The following is a 15,220-nucleotide window of genomic DNA, read 5'->3' as shown; positions in this document are numbered from 1 at the left end:
CTTAACTGTATGCAAAGCTATGTGAGTTCTTGCAATTGGGTTCTTGTTATGTGAGAGCATATGGTGCACAATTTTTGTCTTTTCAGTGAAATTCTGAACAAACCTTGCATTATCACATCAGTTTAGTATAGGTGGGACAAGCACCTTGAATGAAAATACAGTTAAAATAGATGTAAGTTTCACATGTGGCAGTCTGAATTATAGTGTTGTCAAAATATTTTCTCCACTGTTAGAGCATTGCCATAATTTTTTTTTTTAATCAAGAATCACTGCCAGGTCTTATTGTTATGTATTTTAGCAATGTCTAAACTTAAGGAAATTTTAAATTAGCAATTTAGAAGGCATTAAATTATTGAATCAAGTTTTTTTGCACCAAAGCATTTGTAAAAATTAATTTATCTCACTTGAAAATATATTTGCAGAATGTCAAATAGTTGTCTCTCTGAAATCTTTAAACGTAGATTTGTTTTAGACTTTGGAAAGGTAAAACTATGTATATCACAAATCCATTTCAATATTTTGTATACTTAAATCCTACTTGTACACCAGTAGACATTAAAGTATTCTATCACACAGCATTGTGTTTGTTTTTAAAAATCAAATCATTATCTTCTATGGTTAAATGTATCTGAGATATGCTTAAGTTAAAAGAAAATCTGAAAACCCCATACATATGGGTCCAAGATCCACAGAGTCTTAAGGGCCTAAGGACTTAGGCACCTGAGGCTGAAGAATACCCCTGAACCTTTCCAGATGCTTGGAACAACAAGCCCAAATTTATACACATTACACCCCTGTCACTTCTATGAGCAAAAACTAAAAGTAAATACTTACAAATAAAAATTTCAGGAAAATTCAAAGAAAAGAGATTGTATTAGTAAGAAAAACCATAGAGGGGACTTGCAGAAAACTCTGTACCGAAAGTTGTTGGCAAGCAGCAAAGAATTTGTAAGGGGTGAAATACAGAGAAAAAAAATGATACATCAATCAGAATACTGAAGACCTTACACACAAATAAATATATTCCCATCTACATGTATAAGATGCTGGAGATTTGTTAATTTGTGGCATAAATTATTTCGAGGTGGCTTTGTTTTTAAATTCAACCTCTTGGTCTCTTGTTATGTTTACGCACATTAGCTCATACACATTAGCACATACCGAGGTTCATGCTGCGGTTTAGCATTTAGGGCAGATAACATTCCTCCCGAACTTGTCATTTGCATCTTCTGATGCAATTTTGTTGACAAGGTCTTTTCAGGCATGAAGGGAAAAAAAGCACTCCTGCGTCTGTTTGGATCATTGGCAAAGGAGTATCTTTTTCAGTACTTTGTCTAGATGCTATTTTCACCAGAAAGCACTTTGCCTGTAAAAGCTTATACATATAAATGGGCTTCAGCAGGGTGCCTGTGACTTGTGTCAGGGTCAGCTGGAAAAGAAACTAAATCTTCCTGAAAATTGCAAGAGTGGTTTTGTCGGATTTTTTTTTTCTTTTTTTTTTTCCCTTCGCGTGGTTTGTCATCCAGAAAGGGATGCAGGCGTGCGTCCCAGCCACGCGGAGCATTGATTGCTTCTGCCTGCAGCGGGGATGCTGTCAAGTCTCTGCGCGAGTGGAGTCCGGTATTGACACAGAGCTGCCCAGAGCTGCCCAGCAGCAGCTCCCGCTGCTCCCTTCTCCCGCCATGCCCTGCCGCTAGCTGCTGCCAAGGGGCTGGACAGGCCCCACCACAGGACCTCACCTCTCCCAGGAGAAGCACTTCCATGCCAGGTGGCCAAAGGCAGCCCTGGGCGCGCCATGCACGCGCACCTTCCCAAGCAGCACAGCTGCGGCAGGGGGTCCGAGGGCTCGGACGGAGGCAGGAATGTGCCTCCCGTCGCCAGGGATGCCCACTGCGCCTGCCGCTGGCACCAGCATCCTCCGGGCCTCCAGCATAGCTCTCAGGCGCTTGCCTCCTGGGGACCTGGCGGTGCCAACCACAGCAGGAGCAAGTTTGTCCCTTTGTGGAACACAGTGCGGAAGAGCCCCCCTAAATCCCCAGCCAAGCCCCAGGGCAGCCCCGGGCAGTGGTGGGCAGAGTGCGCCTGTGCCCACGGCTGGGCCCCCCCGGTGCAGGTGAGCTGATTCTTCCCTCTCCAAGCGACTTAGAGGATGCTCCAGAGAAAGAAAGTGAGGTTTGGTGGTGTCGACAACTTTTTGTGATATGTCTTGATGTGTGTTTAGTGGTTTATTCTGGAAATGTTATGTGCAAGTGCAAGCTGTTGGGTGGTGATCTCTGTGTCTGAATATTTCTTCTCTGTCACCTGTGAAAATTGTGGGTTCCTCCTGGAAAGGTTTTTTTGTTAAAATGTTTTGATTTGTGCCTCAGGGTTCTACATACTTTGTATTCCATTATGCTGTATAGTAACAATTTATCTCCCCTGTGTAATGGATTTTGCGTGCTTCTGGAAACAGCTTGTTTTCAAATATTGCATGAAGTTTAAAAGATATTTTAAATAGAGAACATGGGAAAGGGTTGTTAGATTTATTGATAAGAGAAAGTGTGTCCTGTTTCTCCTCTTTGGAACTTCAAATGTAATTGAAATCTTTAATAAATATGAAATAGCTCTTTAGCTTTCTCAAATCTATAGGTTTTTATTTAACGTCAAGGCAGTGTATTTTCAAATATAAACCAAACTGGGTCTACAATGTGTAAAGATACCTGTAAGCAATGAGACCAAAAATGATTACACACCAGATAACTCAGCACTGTGAAATAGAAATCACAATGACACTCACATGATGGTTAATATTAAAAAGCATTAACACTACCTGATTCATGTTTTGATTCCTCCCTAAGAAAACTTTAGGCTCATTCAAATGCTTTTGTTAAAATTTCACACTAAAAACCACAATTTATTGTTGAAATAAGTTTTTGAAATATATCTTTATTTACTGATGTAGTATACACTAGAGTTTAACTAGCCTCAGCCCACAATGAACATGTGCACCCTCTCCAGAGATTAAATCAATTCTTTCATGGAAATGGTTTTAATACATTTTCCCTGTACAGAAAAGCAATAAGGCAAAGGATTGTCAGATAGTGTTGCTGTATTTTATCTTGTCTGATGGTCTAAAAAAAGTGATGCTTTGGTGACTGAAAATGATTGTTATATATAAAAAGCTTCACTTCCCCCCCCCCTCAAATTTAGTATCAGGTGGAAAAACTAAGCTTTCTGTTATATTTTTGAGTGACCAAAATGTTGCATGTGACTACTGTGGATTTTATACATTTTTTTTCATATACAAACCATTTGTGTTGGCATAAAGCCAATGTTAAAATAACATATAAAACATAGAATTGGACTTTGTTCCAATTTGAATTCTAAAAAGCTCCAAATCTTTTCTTAGGCTCTGAAGATTTTTGATTTGGAAAAACCTTGAAGGAAAAAAATACCTTCAAGGAAAGAGTTCCTTGGTTTTCAAAGGTGTAGAATTTATAAAGAGAAAATGAAGGAACAATTTTAAAAAAATTAAAGGCCACTTCTAAAACTACTTTGATATCTATGTTGTAGATGTATTGTAAAGTTATTTCAGTATTTTCAATGCCTTTGTAATCACATCCCTGTGTGTTCTGATAATGTGGAATTGTTCAGGTTTATGTACTTCCTTATATTTAATTTAAAACTCTGCTTTGTAAACTTTCTTTACTGTATGTTCTAAATGCCAACTACCTTATTCTGTTTAGAAAAGTCCCTTTTTTGGGTTTTGACTATGAGTAATCAATTTACCATCAATCAAACTGATGTTCACTGTCTAGGGATGGACTAATGTACTTTAAGAAATACTTGGTGGTTTCAGTGTTATAGAGTTGAGAGACAGTTTGTTTCAAATAATCTATTTTTCTCTGTTCCAAGTAAACATGGTACAAGCTATGGGAAGAAAGGGAAGAGTGTGTGTGTACATACATTGTTGTATGTACATATACTTAGACAATCATTATATTCCACGGAAGCAATAAGGGAAAACCTTATAGAGCTGCTCTTACTAATTCCCCTTACTGCAGGGATACAATTTGATGTGAGTAATTTTTTCCATAAACTTCTATGCAGATTTTTCTTCTGGTTTACTTTTTTGGGACTACTTTCTTGAAGCACGGGAAAGACATAACGTTGTAAAACTGCTTCTTGATTAGTGCTATAGTACCGAATTTAATGCACAGGTCCTTCATTCCTAGAATCAGTGGATGTAGATGACAGCTCTTAGTTCAGCATCTTGCCTTGGACTGGTCTTCATGCTGCAGTCATAGAAGTGACATCACTGAAACATTGTGAGCAATCTGTGCAGCTGCCATGTAATAGATATGCAAAAACAGAAATACAAAAGCTGTTAGCATGTTCCTTTGGAACATGAGTGATATTGTTCAAATGATTCCTGTATCCAGTCTCACTGACTGACAGAGGACTCTGAAAAGTTTACGGCATTCTGGGTAGCATTCAGATCTGATACTCTCCCAGGACAGCTGCTTTAGAACACTTTGTGCGTTTGCATTTATACACACCTATTTCTTCTACCAAAACCAGAACAGCATTGTTATTACTGAATTCATAGCATTTAGGTTATGTTTGGCATAAAAAGGAGGTCAAAGCTTAGCTTTTGAGTCCTCTGTGTTGAGGCCAGCAATTTGCTTAGTGATTTATGGAACACTCCTGGTAAGAAGTAACATGAAATGTGGCATAACAGCCTTTCCAGGGAAGTGGTGGAATCCCCATCACTGGAGGTATTTAAAAGACACACGGATGTGGTGCTTAGGGACATAATCTAGTGTGAGTGGGACAGTATTAGGTTAGTGGTTGGGCTCAATGATCTAAAACGTCTTTTCCAATCTCAGTGCTTCTATGATTTTGTAATATTTGTTTTGGAAATATGTTTTCATAGTGTAATGGCTGTTCCTGTGACTGATTGAATGGTATACAATGAGAAGACCAGACACTAAACATGCTGAGGCACATTAGGATTATCTCTATAACATGAAGGGTCCTTCTTTTAAAAAAAAAAAAAAAAAAAAAAAAAAAGGAAAAAGAAAACCCAAGTGTCAGTTGAGGCTTTGTGCTCTACAGATTCAGGAACCTGGGGGTGTGTCAGTCATGCCAGAATTTCCGCTGTGTCGGAAGGGGTCATTCAGCCACCTCTGCCTGGATTGATACTGCAGCATTGCTTTATAAAGGCTATTGGGAGTAAAATAAAAATGGATATTCTTTTATTTTGTTTTAACATATAATATTCTTTCTCCTTCTGTTAATGTATCAGGTCTTTCAGCAGTGTTTTTGATAATATATAATTTTTTATTTAATTCATAAATAATATTTTTCATAATACATAATTTTAAGGGTCAGCGAAGACAGTTAAGAAATAGGCATGGTTACACAGATCATGACAGTATTTGTGTGCAAGATGTTCCATATATTTTCTTTTAAATACTGAAATGGATATATTATGTACTGTACTTACCAATGATAGTAAGGAATATATAGTTTAACTTCACATTATTTGGCTCCTGCTGATTGTTCAGTCATAAATATGTTAATGCATAATTTGCATTTGTGGCACCATATTTAGAATTGCATTTAAATAAACCCATGTTTCAAAGTTTGTCCTCCTGGATGCCTCAAGAGGCCAAGAACATTTTCTCCCCTTGACAAATAATTTGGCTTCTGGGATTTTCAGGGTGGGATGAAAGGGGGCATAGAAAGGGAAGTGTAGAGTTTGGACAGGGATTGTTTGTAGCACTGGTAATTGGCCAAAACTGCACAAGTGCTCTGATAGTCCTCCTGCTATTCATTTCTCTAATACTTGTTTATTCACTTGTTTATTCTCTAAGACATGTTTATTCACCCGTGGGTAAACTGTTCATCATATTTGAAAACAGGGGCATTTCTCTAGGACCAGAGTGGCAGAATCCAAAAGGATTCCAAACCTTTTTTTTCCCATCACTTTTCCCGTATTCTGCTGTGTAATCCACTCCTAGGAATATCCAGGCATTTTCACCTAAGTATGTCCTTGCCATTACTGGAATTTAAAACACAGGAAAGTTCTTGGTCTTTCCTGTAGAATTCTGTTGGCACAGGCCACACAATAGAGGTTTAGTCTTCCTGTCCCTTAGACTGACTTGCAAGGTTATATATTGCTGGATCTCTTTTGTAGTATGACAACAGAATTGATAAACTGGATACCCTCTGTACTAAAAGGAAAAAGGGAAGGAAAAAAAAAGCCTTGATAAGCCTGGTTTTGCTTTGTGTCTAATGCTCCACTGCATTTAAATTATGCATGCAAAGATGCAAAACCTTTACAGCAACTCAACAAGATGGCTTTGGTCTAATCCAAATAGAAGCCATAAAGGATGATGCCCGACAGTTTCTAGCTGGACACTGAGCAATGGCTCAGATGGAGAATGAATTGGTCTTAGCTATTTTGGCATGACTTGAAGGTACAAGCTGAAAACTGATTTCTCTTTTGGAAATGACTCTCTCTACTGTTGTGGGGTATGAAAACATCAGACTTCTCTCCAAAATCAACAAAAAAAAATAAAAGTGTTTCTGGTTGTAGTAATGACCATATTTACAGAGTCTGTCAGTTTAGCTCTCTGTTTCCTTATTCTGCATGTGGCTTTTGGATGAAGGATAATAAAAATAAAGCCAAAAAAGTAAAAAAAAAAATTACAGATTCAATTACTTTACTTTTAAGAACCATGCTTGCTTTGAAATAAGCCATAGATTGTAACAATAGTTTATAAATTAAATAACATATTCATTTACCTTTTTGTATATTTTAGGAATTATTTCAGTTAATCAGATGAATTGTCTCAATAATCACCTAATTTCAAAATCTCCCATCATTTTGGGAGTTAGAAATAAAGGAATGAAACAGGAATTCTTTATGCATTCAAAACAGAGGTTCTGCAATATCTGAAATGAATACCAGAAAAACAAACAAAATAATCTTTTTTGTAAATTCTAATTTTGGTCTAAGCTTTCTTTTAAGTCACAGGAGCCAGCTATGTGACTTACTGTGTGACAGTACAAAATCCAATTTAGCAAAATAACATCTGGGTTTGGTTTAGATATATTGTACTTTTAATACGGAGTTTTACCTTTTTAAGTATTTGTAAAAGGAGAGGCGGATTACTTTAGCAGCTGAAATTGTTAATATAATTGGTCAAACAGAACATCAGACAAATTATTTTCATTATGTATTACAAATGACAGCAGAATGGTGAAGTGTAATAGGATTCCCGTAACTGACACCCTAGAGAAACTATGCTGCACCCAGATGTGAAATCAGTTCGTACTGAACTGCTATTTGTTGCATTTGTGATCAAAGAACATTTTTCTATTTATCCGGGGGCTGGTTTGTCCAAGTTTTTATGTTGGGACCATCACTCGTCTGGGAGCTAAAGCCATTAATATTAATTGAAAGTGTGACTAAGGTCTAGGCTCATTTTTACTTTGAGTCATTCTGTAGGGTCTACTTTGTGTGGGGTGGGGGAGGAGGATGAGAGGAGAAGGTGTTTGAGACACAAAAAGGTGTTTGAGAGACATATTTCATGTCCCAGTTGATGTCCACTAGCACAGCTTCTAGTGCCAGCACAAGGCTGAGTACAGAAGCATGTGACAAGGGACATGTCCCAGAGGATAGCGCACAGCTGCCTCTTCCAAAGGTAGTCACACTTAATGTGCAATCTGATGTGTGCAGTTTGGTTTTGACAACCCAACTGTGCTGGGGGACCTCCCTGTGCTAAGTGCAGAAACTTGTATCAAGCTCTTTGCTACCTCCAAGAATTCAGAAATAATAAAGTTTCACTTGGGAAATGGAGAGTTTTGGGGACACCTTGTTTCCTTTCTTTCTGTTCCCACTTTCTGCTCAGCAGACACATCTGTGTTCTATCAAAATCTGTCCATCTTGCAGTCAGGAGTACATACATTGCTTGTCATGGATCTGTGAGTCTGCAGTTGGGCACACAGGATCAAACAGCCAGGTGACGTTTTGGAAGGAAAAAAATCACCGAGTCCAGCTCCTGGCACTGCACAGAACCGCCCTGAGAACCACACCATCTGCCTGAGAACATTGTCCAAACGCTTCTTGAACCCTGTTCCAGTGCCCAAACCTTTTCCTAAATGTCCTCTGACACAATCGTATGTAGTTCCCTTGTGTCCTGTCACTGGTCACCAGAGACAAGAGATCAGTGCCTGCCCCTCCACTCCCCTCGTGAGGAAGCTGTAGACCACTAAAAGGTCTCTCCTCAGTCTCCTCCAGGCTGAACAAATCAGGTGACTTCAGACTCATATGGTTTCTCCTCTAGGCCCTTCACCATCTTTGTGGCCCATCTTTTCATGCAGTCCAGGATAGGATTGTCTTTCTGGGCTGTAAGCGCGCATTCCCTCTCATCCACCACTTCCCCCAGACCCTTATTGGCAGGGCTGCTCTTAATCCATTTCATCCCCTAAACCATATTGAAATCAGGGGTTGCCCTGACCCGAGTACAGGACATTGAATTTGGCCTTGTTGAACCTTATGAGGTTCCCATGGGCCCACTGGGCATTTGTGAAAAACCTGGCCTATAGGATTTACAACAAACTCGAAAAAATTTATAGGCTGCTGTAATTATTATTACAATTTTTAATAAATATTATTTAAAGCTTTAATGTTTTTAAAGACCTGAGATGCATGAGGTGGAGCAACACTGGTATATTGCAGCTTGATTTGACAGTAACATACTCTTTCTGTATTGTGCCACAGGTAGATCTACTACACGTAACAAGCAGAGTCATGATATACTGCAGTTGCCTCTGGGGCAGTTATTAGCTTGCTCAGCCACCACAAGTATAAAAGTAGAAGCAATCTGATCGTTTCTGCAGGCATAAATCTGCAAAACTATTGTCTTTTGTAGTTCTTTTTTACTTTAAGTTGTCATGGCAGTATTCTCAGTGGATCTTATCTTTTTACTAAGATGCATTTAAGTCTATGTAGTCAGCAAAAACCTGGAATTCACACGTTACTTTTCAAATAATTTGTGCTGAAAATTGAGGTGATTACTCCCTTGGTTTTTCGGTTTTAAGCACTGGTTGCTGTCTATCAGCTAAGCTAATTCACGTACCAAGAAATAAAACATCATGGTAATCATACAGAGAGTACAGAAAGGAATGAATCAGCTCTTTGTAGTGGATGAAAATGCAGAATTGCAGAAATATTTTGCCAGATGCACAAAACCTAAAAAACTTCAGATTCATAATTCTTGGGTCCTTGTATCTTCTGATTGTAGGTCTTGTCACACCTAACCGAAAGATTGCCTTTTGCTCATTTTATGTAATGCCCTTTCAAAACACATGTTGGTACTGGGGAAATCTAGTATCTGTTTTCCTTCTCACATTTGCTCCTTTCTGTCCTCTTTTTGAAGAGTTTCATTACTTCTGCATATTTTTTCATAACTCATCTGTATTTTCACATTTTTGAACAGTTGCCAAAACAGCAGTGGAATTACTGGGTTTACCTGTATGGTCTTTGTCATATTTCCAGATGGAAGTCTTTTTTCTTGTGGTTCACTTGCCAGCATTTGTCCTCAGGTGATAATAACTTTAATGTACTTTCTGCCAGTTTCTATTTCATCATGTTACCTCTTGCACTTGAAGGTTCAGCAAATCTGACAAACCAGCAAAATGCAAAAGAGAACAGAATTGCCACAGCGAAAACATTTCGTGGCAAGCCGATGAGGGGTAGAGGAACTAGGTTTTGGTGTTATTAATAGTAAAAGCAATAATAAAACTACAAAGATGCAGGAAATTCTTTTTGCAGTCTGAAGTATTAGTTGGTGCTCAACAAACACCCAGGGGCAGAAGAGGTGATGAAAGCAAAATTGATCCTGTTTGTTTTCTCCAGATGTCACTTACTGTGTGATGTCTTGACATTCCTTAAAGCACCTCAGAAGGAACAGCTGTATGATTCTTTTGTTCTCTGATACATTTGTGAGTTAGGTCAGTGTTCATTTCATTTCAGACTGGGAAGGGTGAGGCATGGAAGTTAACATTTGTTGTGGATTGCACATAGAATAGAGGGGGGTGTCTTTATTTTCAGTCCCTTTTTCTTAGCTTATATAGGCAACAGCTATAGGCAACAGCTGGACTGAACCTACCTACACCATTTGTTGAAGGAGTGTAATTTTACCTGGTTTATGCTGGTTTTGGTTAACCCACCTATGCTGAAGGGTATCTGGAACCTTTTCTCTTTGGACCTTTAAGGGTCCTTGCTGCTTGTGGCCACCATTGAGGTGTAGCATCAAGCTCAGTCCCCTTGCTGGGAATCTCAGTGACTTCCTGGATCCATGAGACATGTGTATGTTGATAGGTTTTCCCTCTTTTCGATATTAGCAGTTCTTCATGTTACTGAAGAAAGATGCAATTGGTAGTGAGTTCTTTGTTGAAGTGGGTCAGTTTGCATCAGCTCATTTAATCTATGAGAAACTTCAGCTAAAGGAAGGGCTATACTCTTGGGGTGATACACGTATTGACTTGGAGATACAAAGCAATTACTTAACCAGCACTACTTCAAGTTCTTCGGTCAATACGATATGGTTGTTTCAGCAGTTTGAGCTGACCTCATTGCTAGGGTGTTGCACTGAGCTGGACAACTCAGTTTGACCAGCTCCTGTACTACTAAATTGGTAAAATTGGAGTAGGAGGAGAAAATAGTGAAAATGTAAGAACAAAGCAATGGCAAAACAAGTCATTAGACAAAGCTGAAACTTCTTAAACAATACTTTTCTTCAGGGACTTCTCAGAAGTTCAATAAGAAGCCACTGTTGTGACTCACAGTTTAGCACGGTGCTTAACACTGTTCCCTAAGCACACTGGTAGTCTGTGTTGGTGGGACTTTGCATTACTGGCAATACTTTGAATGCTGAAGTCAACCCAAAAATTAAGTACCTTTCTGAACTAGAAAAGTAATAGTCTATCTTGCAGTTATTTGTTTGTTTGTTTAATTCATGCTATTGCCTTTTGCATTTCTATGTAAATGTAAAGAAAAAGAAGAAAAATCCTTTAAAATCCTTCTGATATGGAATTGCCAGGATTTAAAAGAAAAAAAAAATTAGGATGTTTTCAAAGTTGAATATATCAAATGCAGAAAAAATACTATTCCTGTATTTGTTTGTCATTTTAAATTTGTCTTGAAACCACATTAACAAAAAAGGGCAGACAAGAGGACGAAAGAATATTACATTTTTCTAGATATCTTGCACTGAAAGTCAATCCAGCAAAGGAGTTTAGGGGCAACAAAAGTAAAAGTTAATTGCTGCAGTGATGACTGATCTTTACTACAGCCCTAGTGGGAAAAGTTAGTGAAGTAGCGTTTCAGTTGATCTCAAAGAATTATAAAGCAGTATTACTGCTTCTGATTTTTAGATGCAAAAGTTCAGACATTGTGATGCTGGAGTTTTGGGCTGTAACTTAGCCATCACTATTGTATCCTTACTTCCCTTTAATCAAAAATTCAATAAGAGTAATTAGCAAAGTCCTTCAGACTTAAACAGCCCGTGTATTACTGCAACCATAAAAAAATAAACATGCATGTAAAATTGCATAGTACTTATTCTTCTAATGTAAAATATTTCCCAAATCAACTACTCAGATATCTCTGATCTCTGTCCTTTTTTCCTAATGTATTAGAGGTTTGTAAACAATGCATTGACAAAACTTCAGTGAAGCTTTATAGAAGCTTGTCAGAAGCTATTCTCTACTAAAAGTTATTTTAAAAATTAAATATGTTAGTGTTTCATAGAATGGCAGTAATCCAGTTGGAAAGGTTTAAAAAGGTGAGGTACAGTTAAACAATTTCTAAATTTCTCTCCTGGAGACACAGTGGGCTACTCCCTGGTGATCTGTTATATCAGCTTATAAAAAGGAATTTTACTGGTTGAATTATTTAATGTTTACTTGATTGACAGCAGTACCTATTTTCATAGAAATAAATATGTGTTATATATAGCATTACATATATAAGTCATAAAGGAACATGGAATGCTATTTTTCCTATAAAACATAAAGGCAAAACTGGGAGAGTTGTGTCTATGTATAAACTGTATGAGCTTTTATATGATGTAGTTGCATCACCTTTTGTGATACTTTGATCTTTATACCATATGAGTTCTTAAAGTTTTGTCATCACTGTCTTAATCTGAGGTATTGCATGCCTGTAGTGGTTTTTCAGAGAGACTGGAAAATCTTAAGGTATTCCATAAAATCATTTTTTAAAATATGAGTGAAAAACCCTTGAAAGGTACTTTAATTGGAGGACTGGTAGATAAAGTTGTGGTGAGTTGGCCCCAGCTGGCAGCACCCACACAACCGCTCACTCGCTGCCCCTGCAGCAGTGAGAAAATTGGAAGAATGAGAGAGAAAGTGCATGAACTGAAATCTACTGCTCTGGTCCTGTTTTTCCCTCATTCTCTCCTCCTTAGCATCTTCTGTCCTTTATTAAATATTTTTTCACAGAGGTGTCATCAGCTTGGCTGAGGGGCTCAGCTGTGTCTGCCATGGTCCATTTGGATCTCTCAAATTTACAGGATAAGGTACTTTGTAAGTTAAACTTTTTTTTATGAGCTCATTAAGAAATACAAAAAACAAACTAGTTGAAACCATTTTCACAAAAAGTGATCCCTTTTATGTCCTAAAATATAATGGTTTAAACATTAGTCACTCAAGTCAATGAAAAATTGGCTAATTATTTATGCTCTCACTTTTCAAGTCTTCAGCTTTTCTTAGAAGCCAATGACACTGACCTTATAGCATCTTTCAGTATCTAAAGGGGCTAAAAAAGAGCTGGACAGGAACTTTTTACAAGGGCAGGTAGTGACAGGACAGGGGATACTTGCTTTACACTTGCTTTAAACTGAGAGTAGGTTTAGATAGATACGAGGAAGAAATCCATCACTGTGAGAGTGATTAAACACTGAAACAGGTTTCCCAGAGAAGTTGTGGATGCCCCATCCCTGGGGGTGTTCAAGGTCAGGTTGAATTGGGCTCTGAGCAATCTGGTCTAGTGGAAGGTGTCTAGTGGAAGGAGGTCAGAATTAGATGATATTTAAGCTCTCTTCCAACCTAAACCATTCTAGGATTCTGTGAGTAGATACAAACAACTGTACTGTGTGAAACTAAAGGCTTATTCAAGCTCTTGTACCAAATAATGTGCTGAGTGTTTCTAAGTGAAAAGAAAGCAGCCTGCTTCTGGGTATATATAGTTAACATATTTCAGTATTGCCACTAAATGAACATGTTCACTTGGTCAAATAAGATATTTTCCAAAAAATGCTTTGCAAGGATATTGCATTTTACTTAATGCTGAAGTATTTACATAACATTTAAATTAGTGTAGGATTTTCTTATTAGCCAGCACAATAGCAGGTACGGGGGTGGAGGGAACATGCAGCATTCGATCTTTCTTTCCTCATCTCCACTTTGTAAAACGGCATGGATTTTGTTGCAAAGTCTTCTTTGGGTCTGTTCATTGATTGGTTTTCTTAAAAAAAAAAAAAATAAAAAAAAAAAAAAAAAAAAAAAAAAAAAAAAAAAAAGAAAAAAAAAAAAAAAGAAAAGAAAGAAATAGGGCACTTTTTACCTTAGATGCATTCCTTTCTTTTCTTTGAAAATTTTTATATCTTTTTCTTTAACAGAACCTGTTCATCCAAAAGGTATTTATGATCCCTTGTGTTTTATGGCTTTCATTTTTCTTGAAACATTTTGTTCTAAATCAGTCAAGCCTGTAGGATTTTTTAATGTTGCATCTTTATTTGCTTTTTAAAATCAGTATTATTTTCTAAACTTTACTCAATTTGACAAGTATTTTGGTGCTTCTGACATGGTTTTTCAATTCAGTTTGACCATATTTGGAGCCCTAAAATGAACTGTTACTGGGAGACAAAACAAAAAAGTGTAATACACAGGAAATGACATACTGTTTAGGGCCACTTGTTTCCTTGTTCCTTACACTAGGAGTTTTCAGTCTCTCTCCTCTCACATCTTCTTCACAAATAATTACTTCCTCCTTCCTTTTGGACATCCATTTTTATGAGAAGGCAATGAACTGTGATATATAAAAGTTGTTATTTCCAATATTTCATTGTTCTTACCTGATATTTCCATTTCATCATGACTACCTAGCAACTCTGGCATTCGGATTTGCTTTAGAGCTTCTTCAGCAAAAGATGGCATCTAGTTCCAGAAAATGTGTGTCATGTCAGTCTTTGTGTGACTTTTCTGAGCAGACAGCCTACATATACACTATATCCTCTTCCCAAAAAGACACTGTCACTCAAATCCTGACCTTATCGAAACCTTCAAAATTTCTGTGGGCTCTGGATTTTACCACTGGGTAAAACAAACGTGTCTTTCCTCTGAAGGATGGAGGCCCTTTAATTTCTACAGTACCACTCATAAGTGGAGGGAATATAAACCTGAACAGGTAAAGGGAGCTCTCAGCTCTTCTTTGGAAATGGAGGCTGGGATTGCATCTTTTGGGATAGACAAGAAATCATTCATCAGCTATCCTGTGGTTATTAGGGTAGTTTTCTAGGATTTAGTCACTTTAAATAAATCCTTGTAGGTTGATTCTTATGGTTTGCCACCAAAAGTGACAAACACTCCTTGCAACATTTTTTCTGACACCAATTCTGTATTCAGTTTCTTTCAAAATTTATTCCTTTTCAGCAAATATTTTGGCTGTGACTTTAAGGAGGTCTGAGATTTGGGTGCTTGCTGCACCAGAATAGAAATATAGAGAGGTCTCCTGAGTTCCACTTAGGAAAACAAGCTGTAAACAGTTTAGTCCAAGGTAACGCAAAGGGAACGCTTTAATTTTCACACATATATTTTCAATTCTGAATAGTGGAAGACAATCTAGTTAGGCAGTTGCACGATTGTCCCAAAGTGAAATAGCTGTCTCGGCTCTAATCTTGCCCTCTTATTCTTCCAATGAGGCTTTTTGATTAACTTTTTATTCTTAGGATAGCAATTTGTACCAAGGATCTAATTAGAACTTTATGTAACACAGCCAAAGTCCTCCTTTTGCAAGTCTGTCTCACCTCAGTCCTGCTAATCTTGCAGCTTTCAGTATGGAGCATTCTGAAATATCTGATATTTCAAGCTATCTCCTCTGGTTGAAAACAATTTCATCTATTGAGAATCGGGAAGAGGGTTC

General features: G+C 37.7%; 1 protein-coding gene across 7 annotated transcripts in view; it reads left to right on the top strand.

The window, feature by feature from the left end:
• LOC114057774 (disks large homolog 2) overlaps positions 1–15,220 on the top strand; it is a 496,327-nt gene that overhangs the window by 66,581 nt on the left and 414,526 nt on the right. The window contains exon 1 of one of the 7 annotated variants that reach the window (XM_027884444.1): positions 1,781–2,113. The exons of the other annotated variants lie outside the window; for them this stretch is intronic. Coding sequence (XP_027740245.1) covers positions 1,796–2,113 — 318 coding nt within the window. The 5' untranslated portion in view covers positions 1,781–1,795. Of the gene's footprint in view, positions 1–1,780; positions 2,114–15,220 lie in introns of those variants that run through there. 7 annotated transcript variants of the gene reach the window in all.

Source organism: Empidonax traillii, unplaced genomic scaffold, assembly GCF_003031625.1.
Source record: "Empidonax traillii isolate 1590-97213 ecotype Southwest subspecies unplaced genomic scaffold, ASM303162v1 scaffold146:size911690, whole genome shotgun sequence".
Lineage (NCBI taxonomy): Eukaryota > Metazoa > Chordata > Aves > Passeriformes > Tyrannidae > Empidonax > Empidonax traillii.
This window is presented reverse-complemented; position numbering and strand designations above follow the sequence as displayed.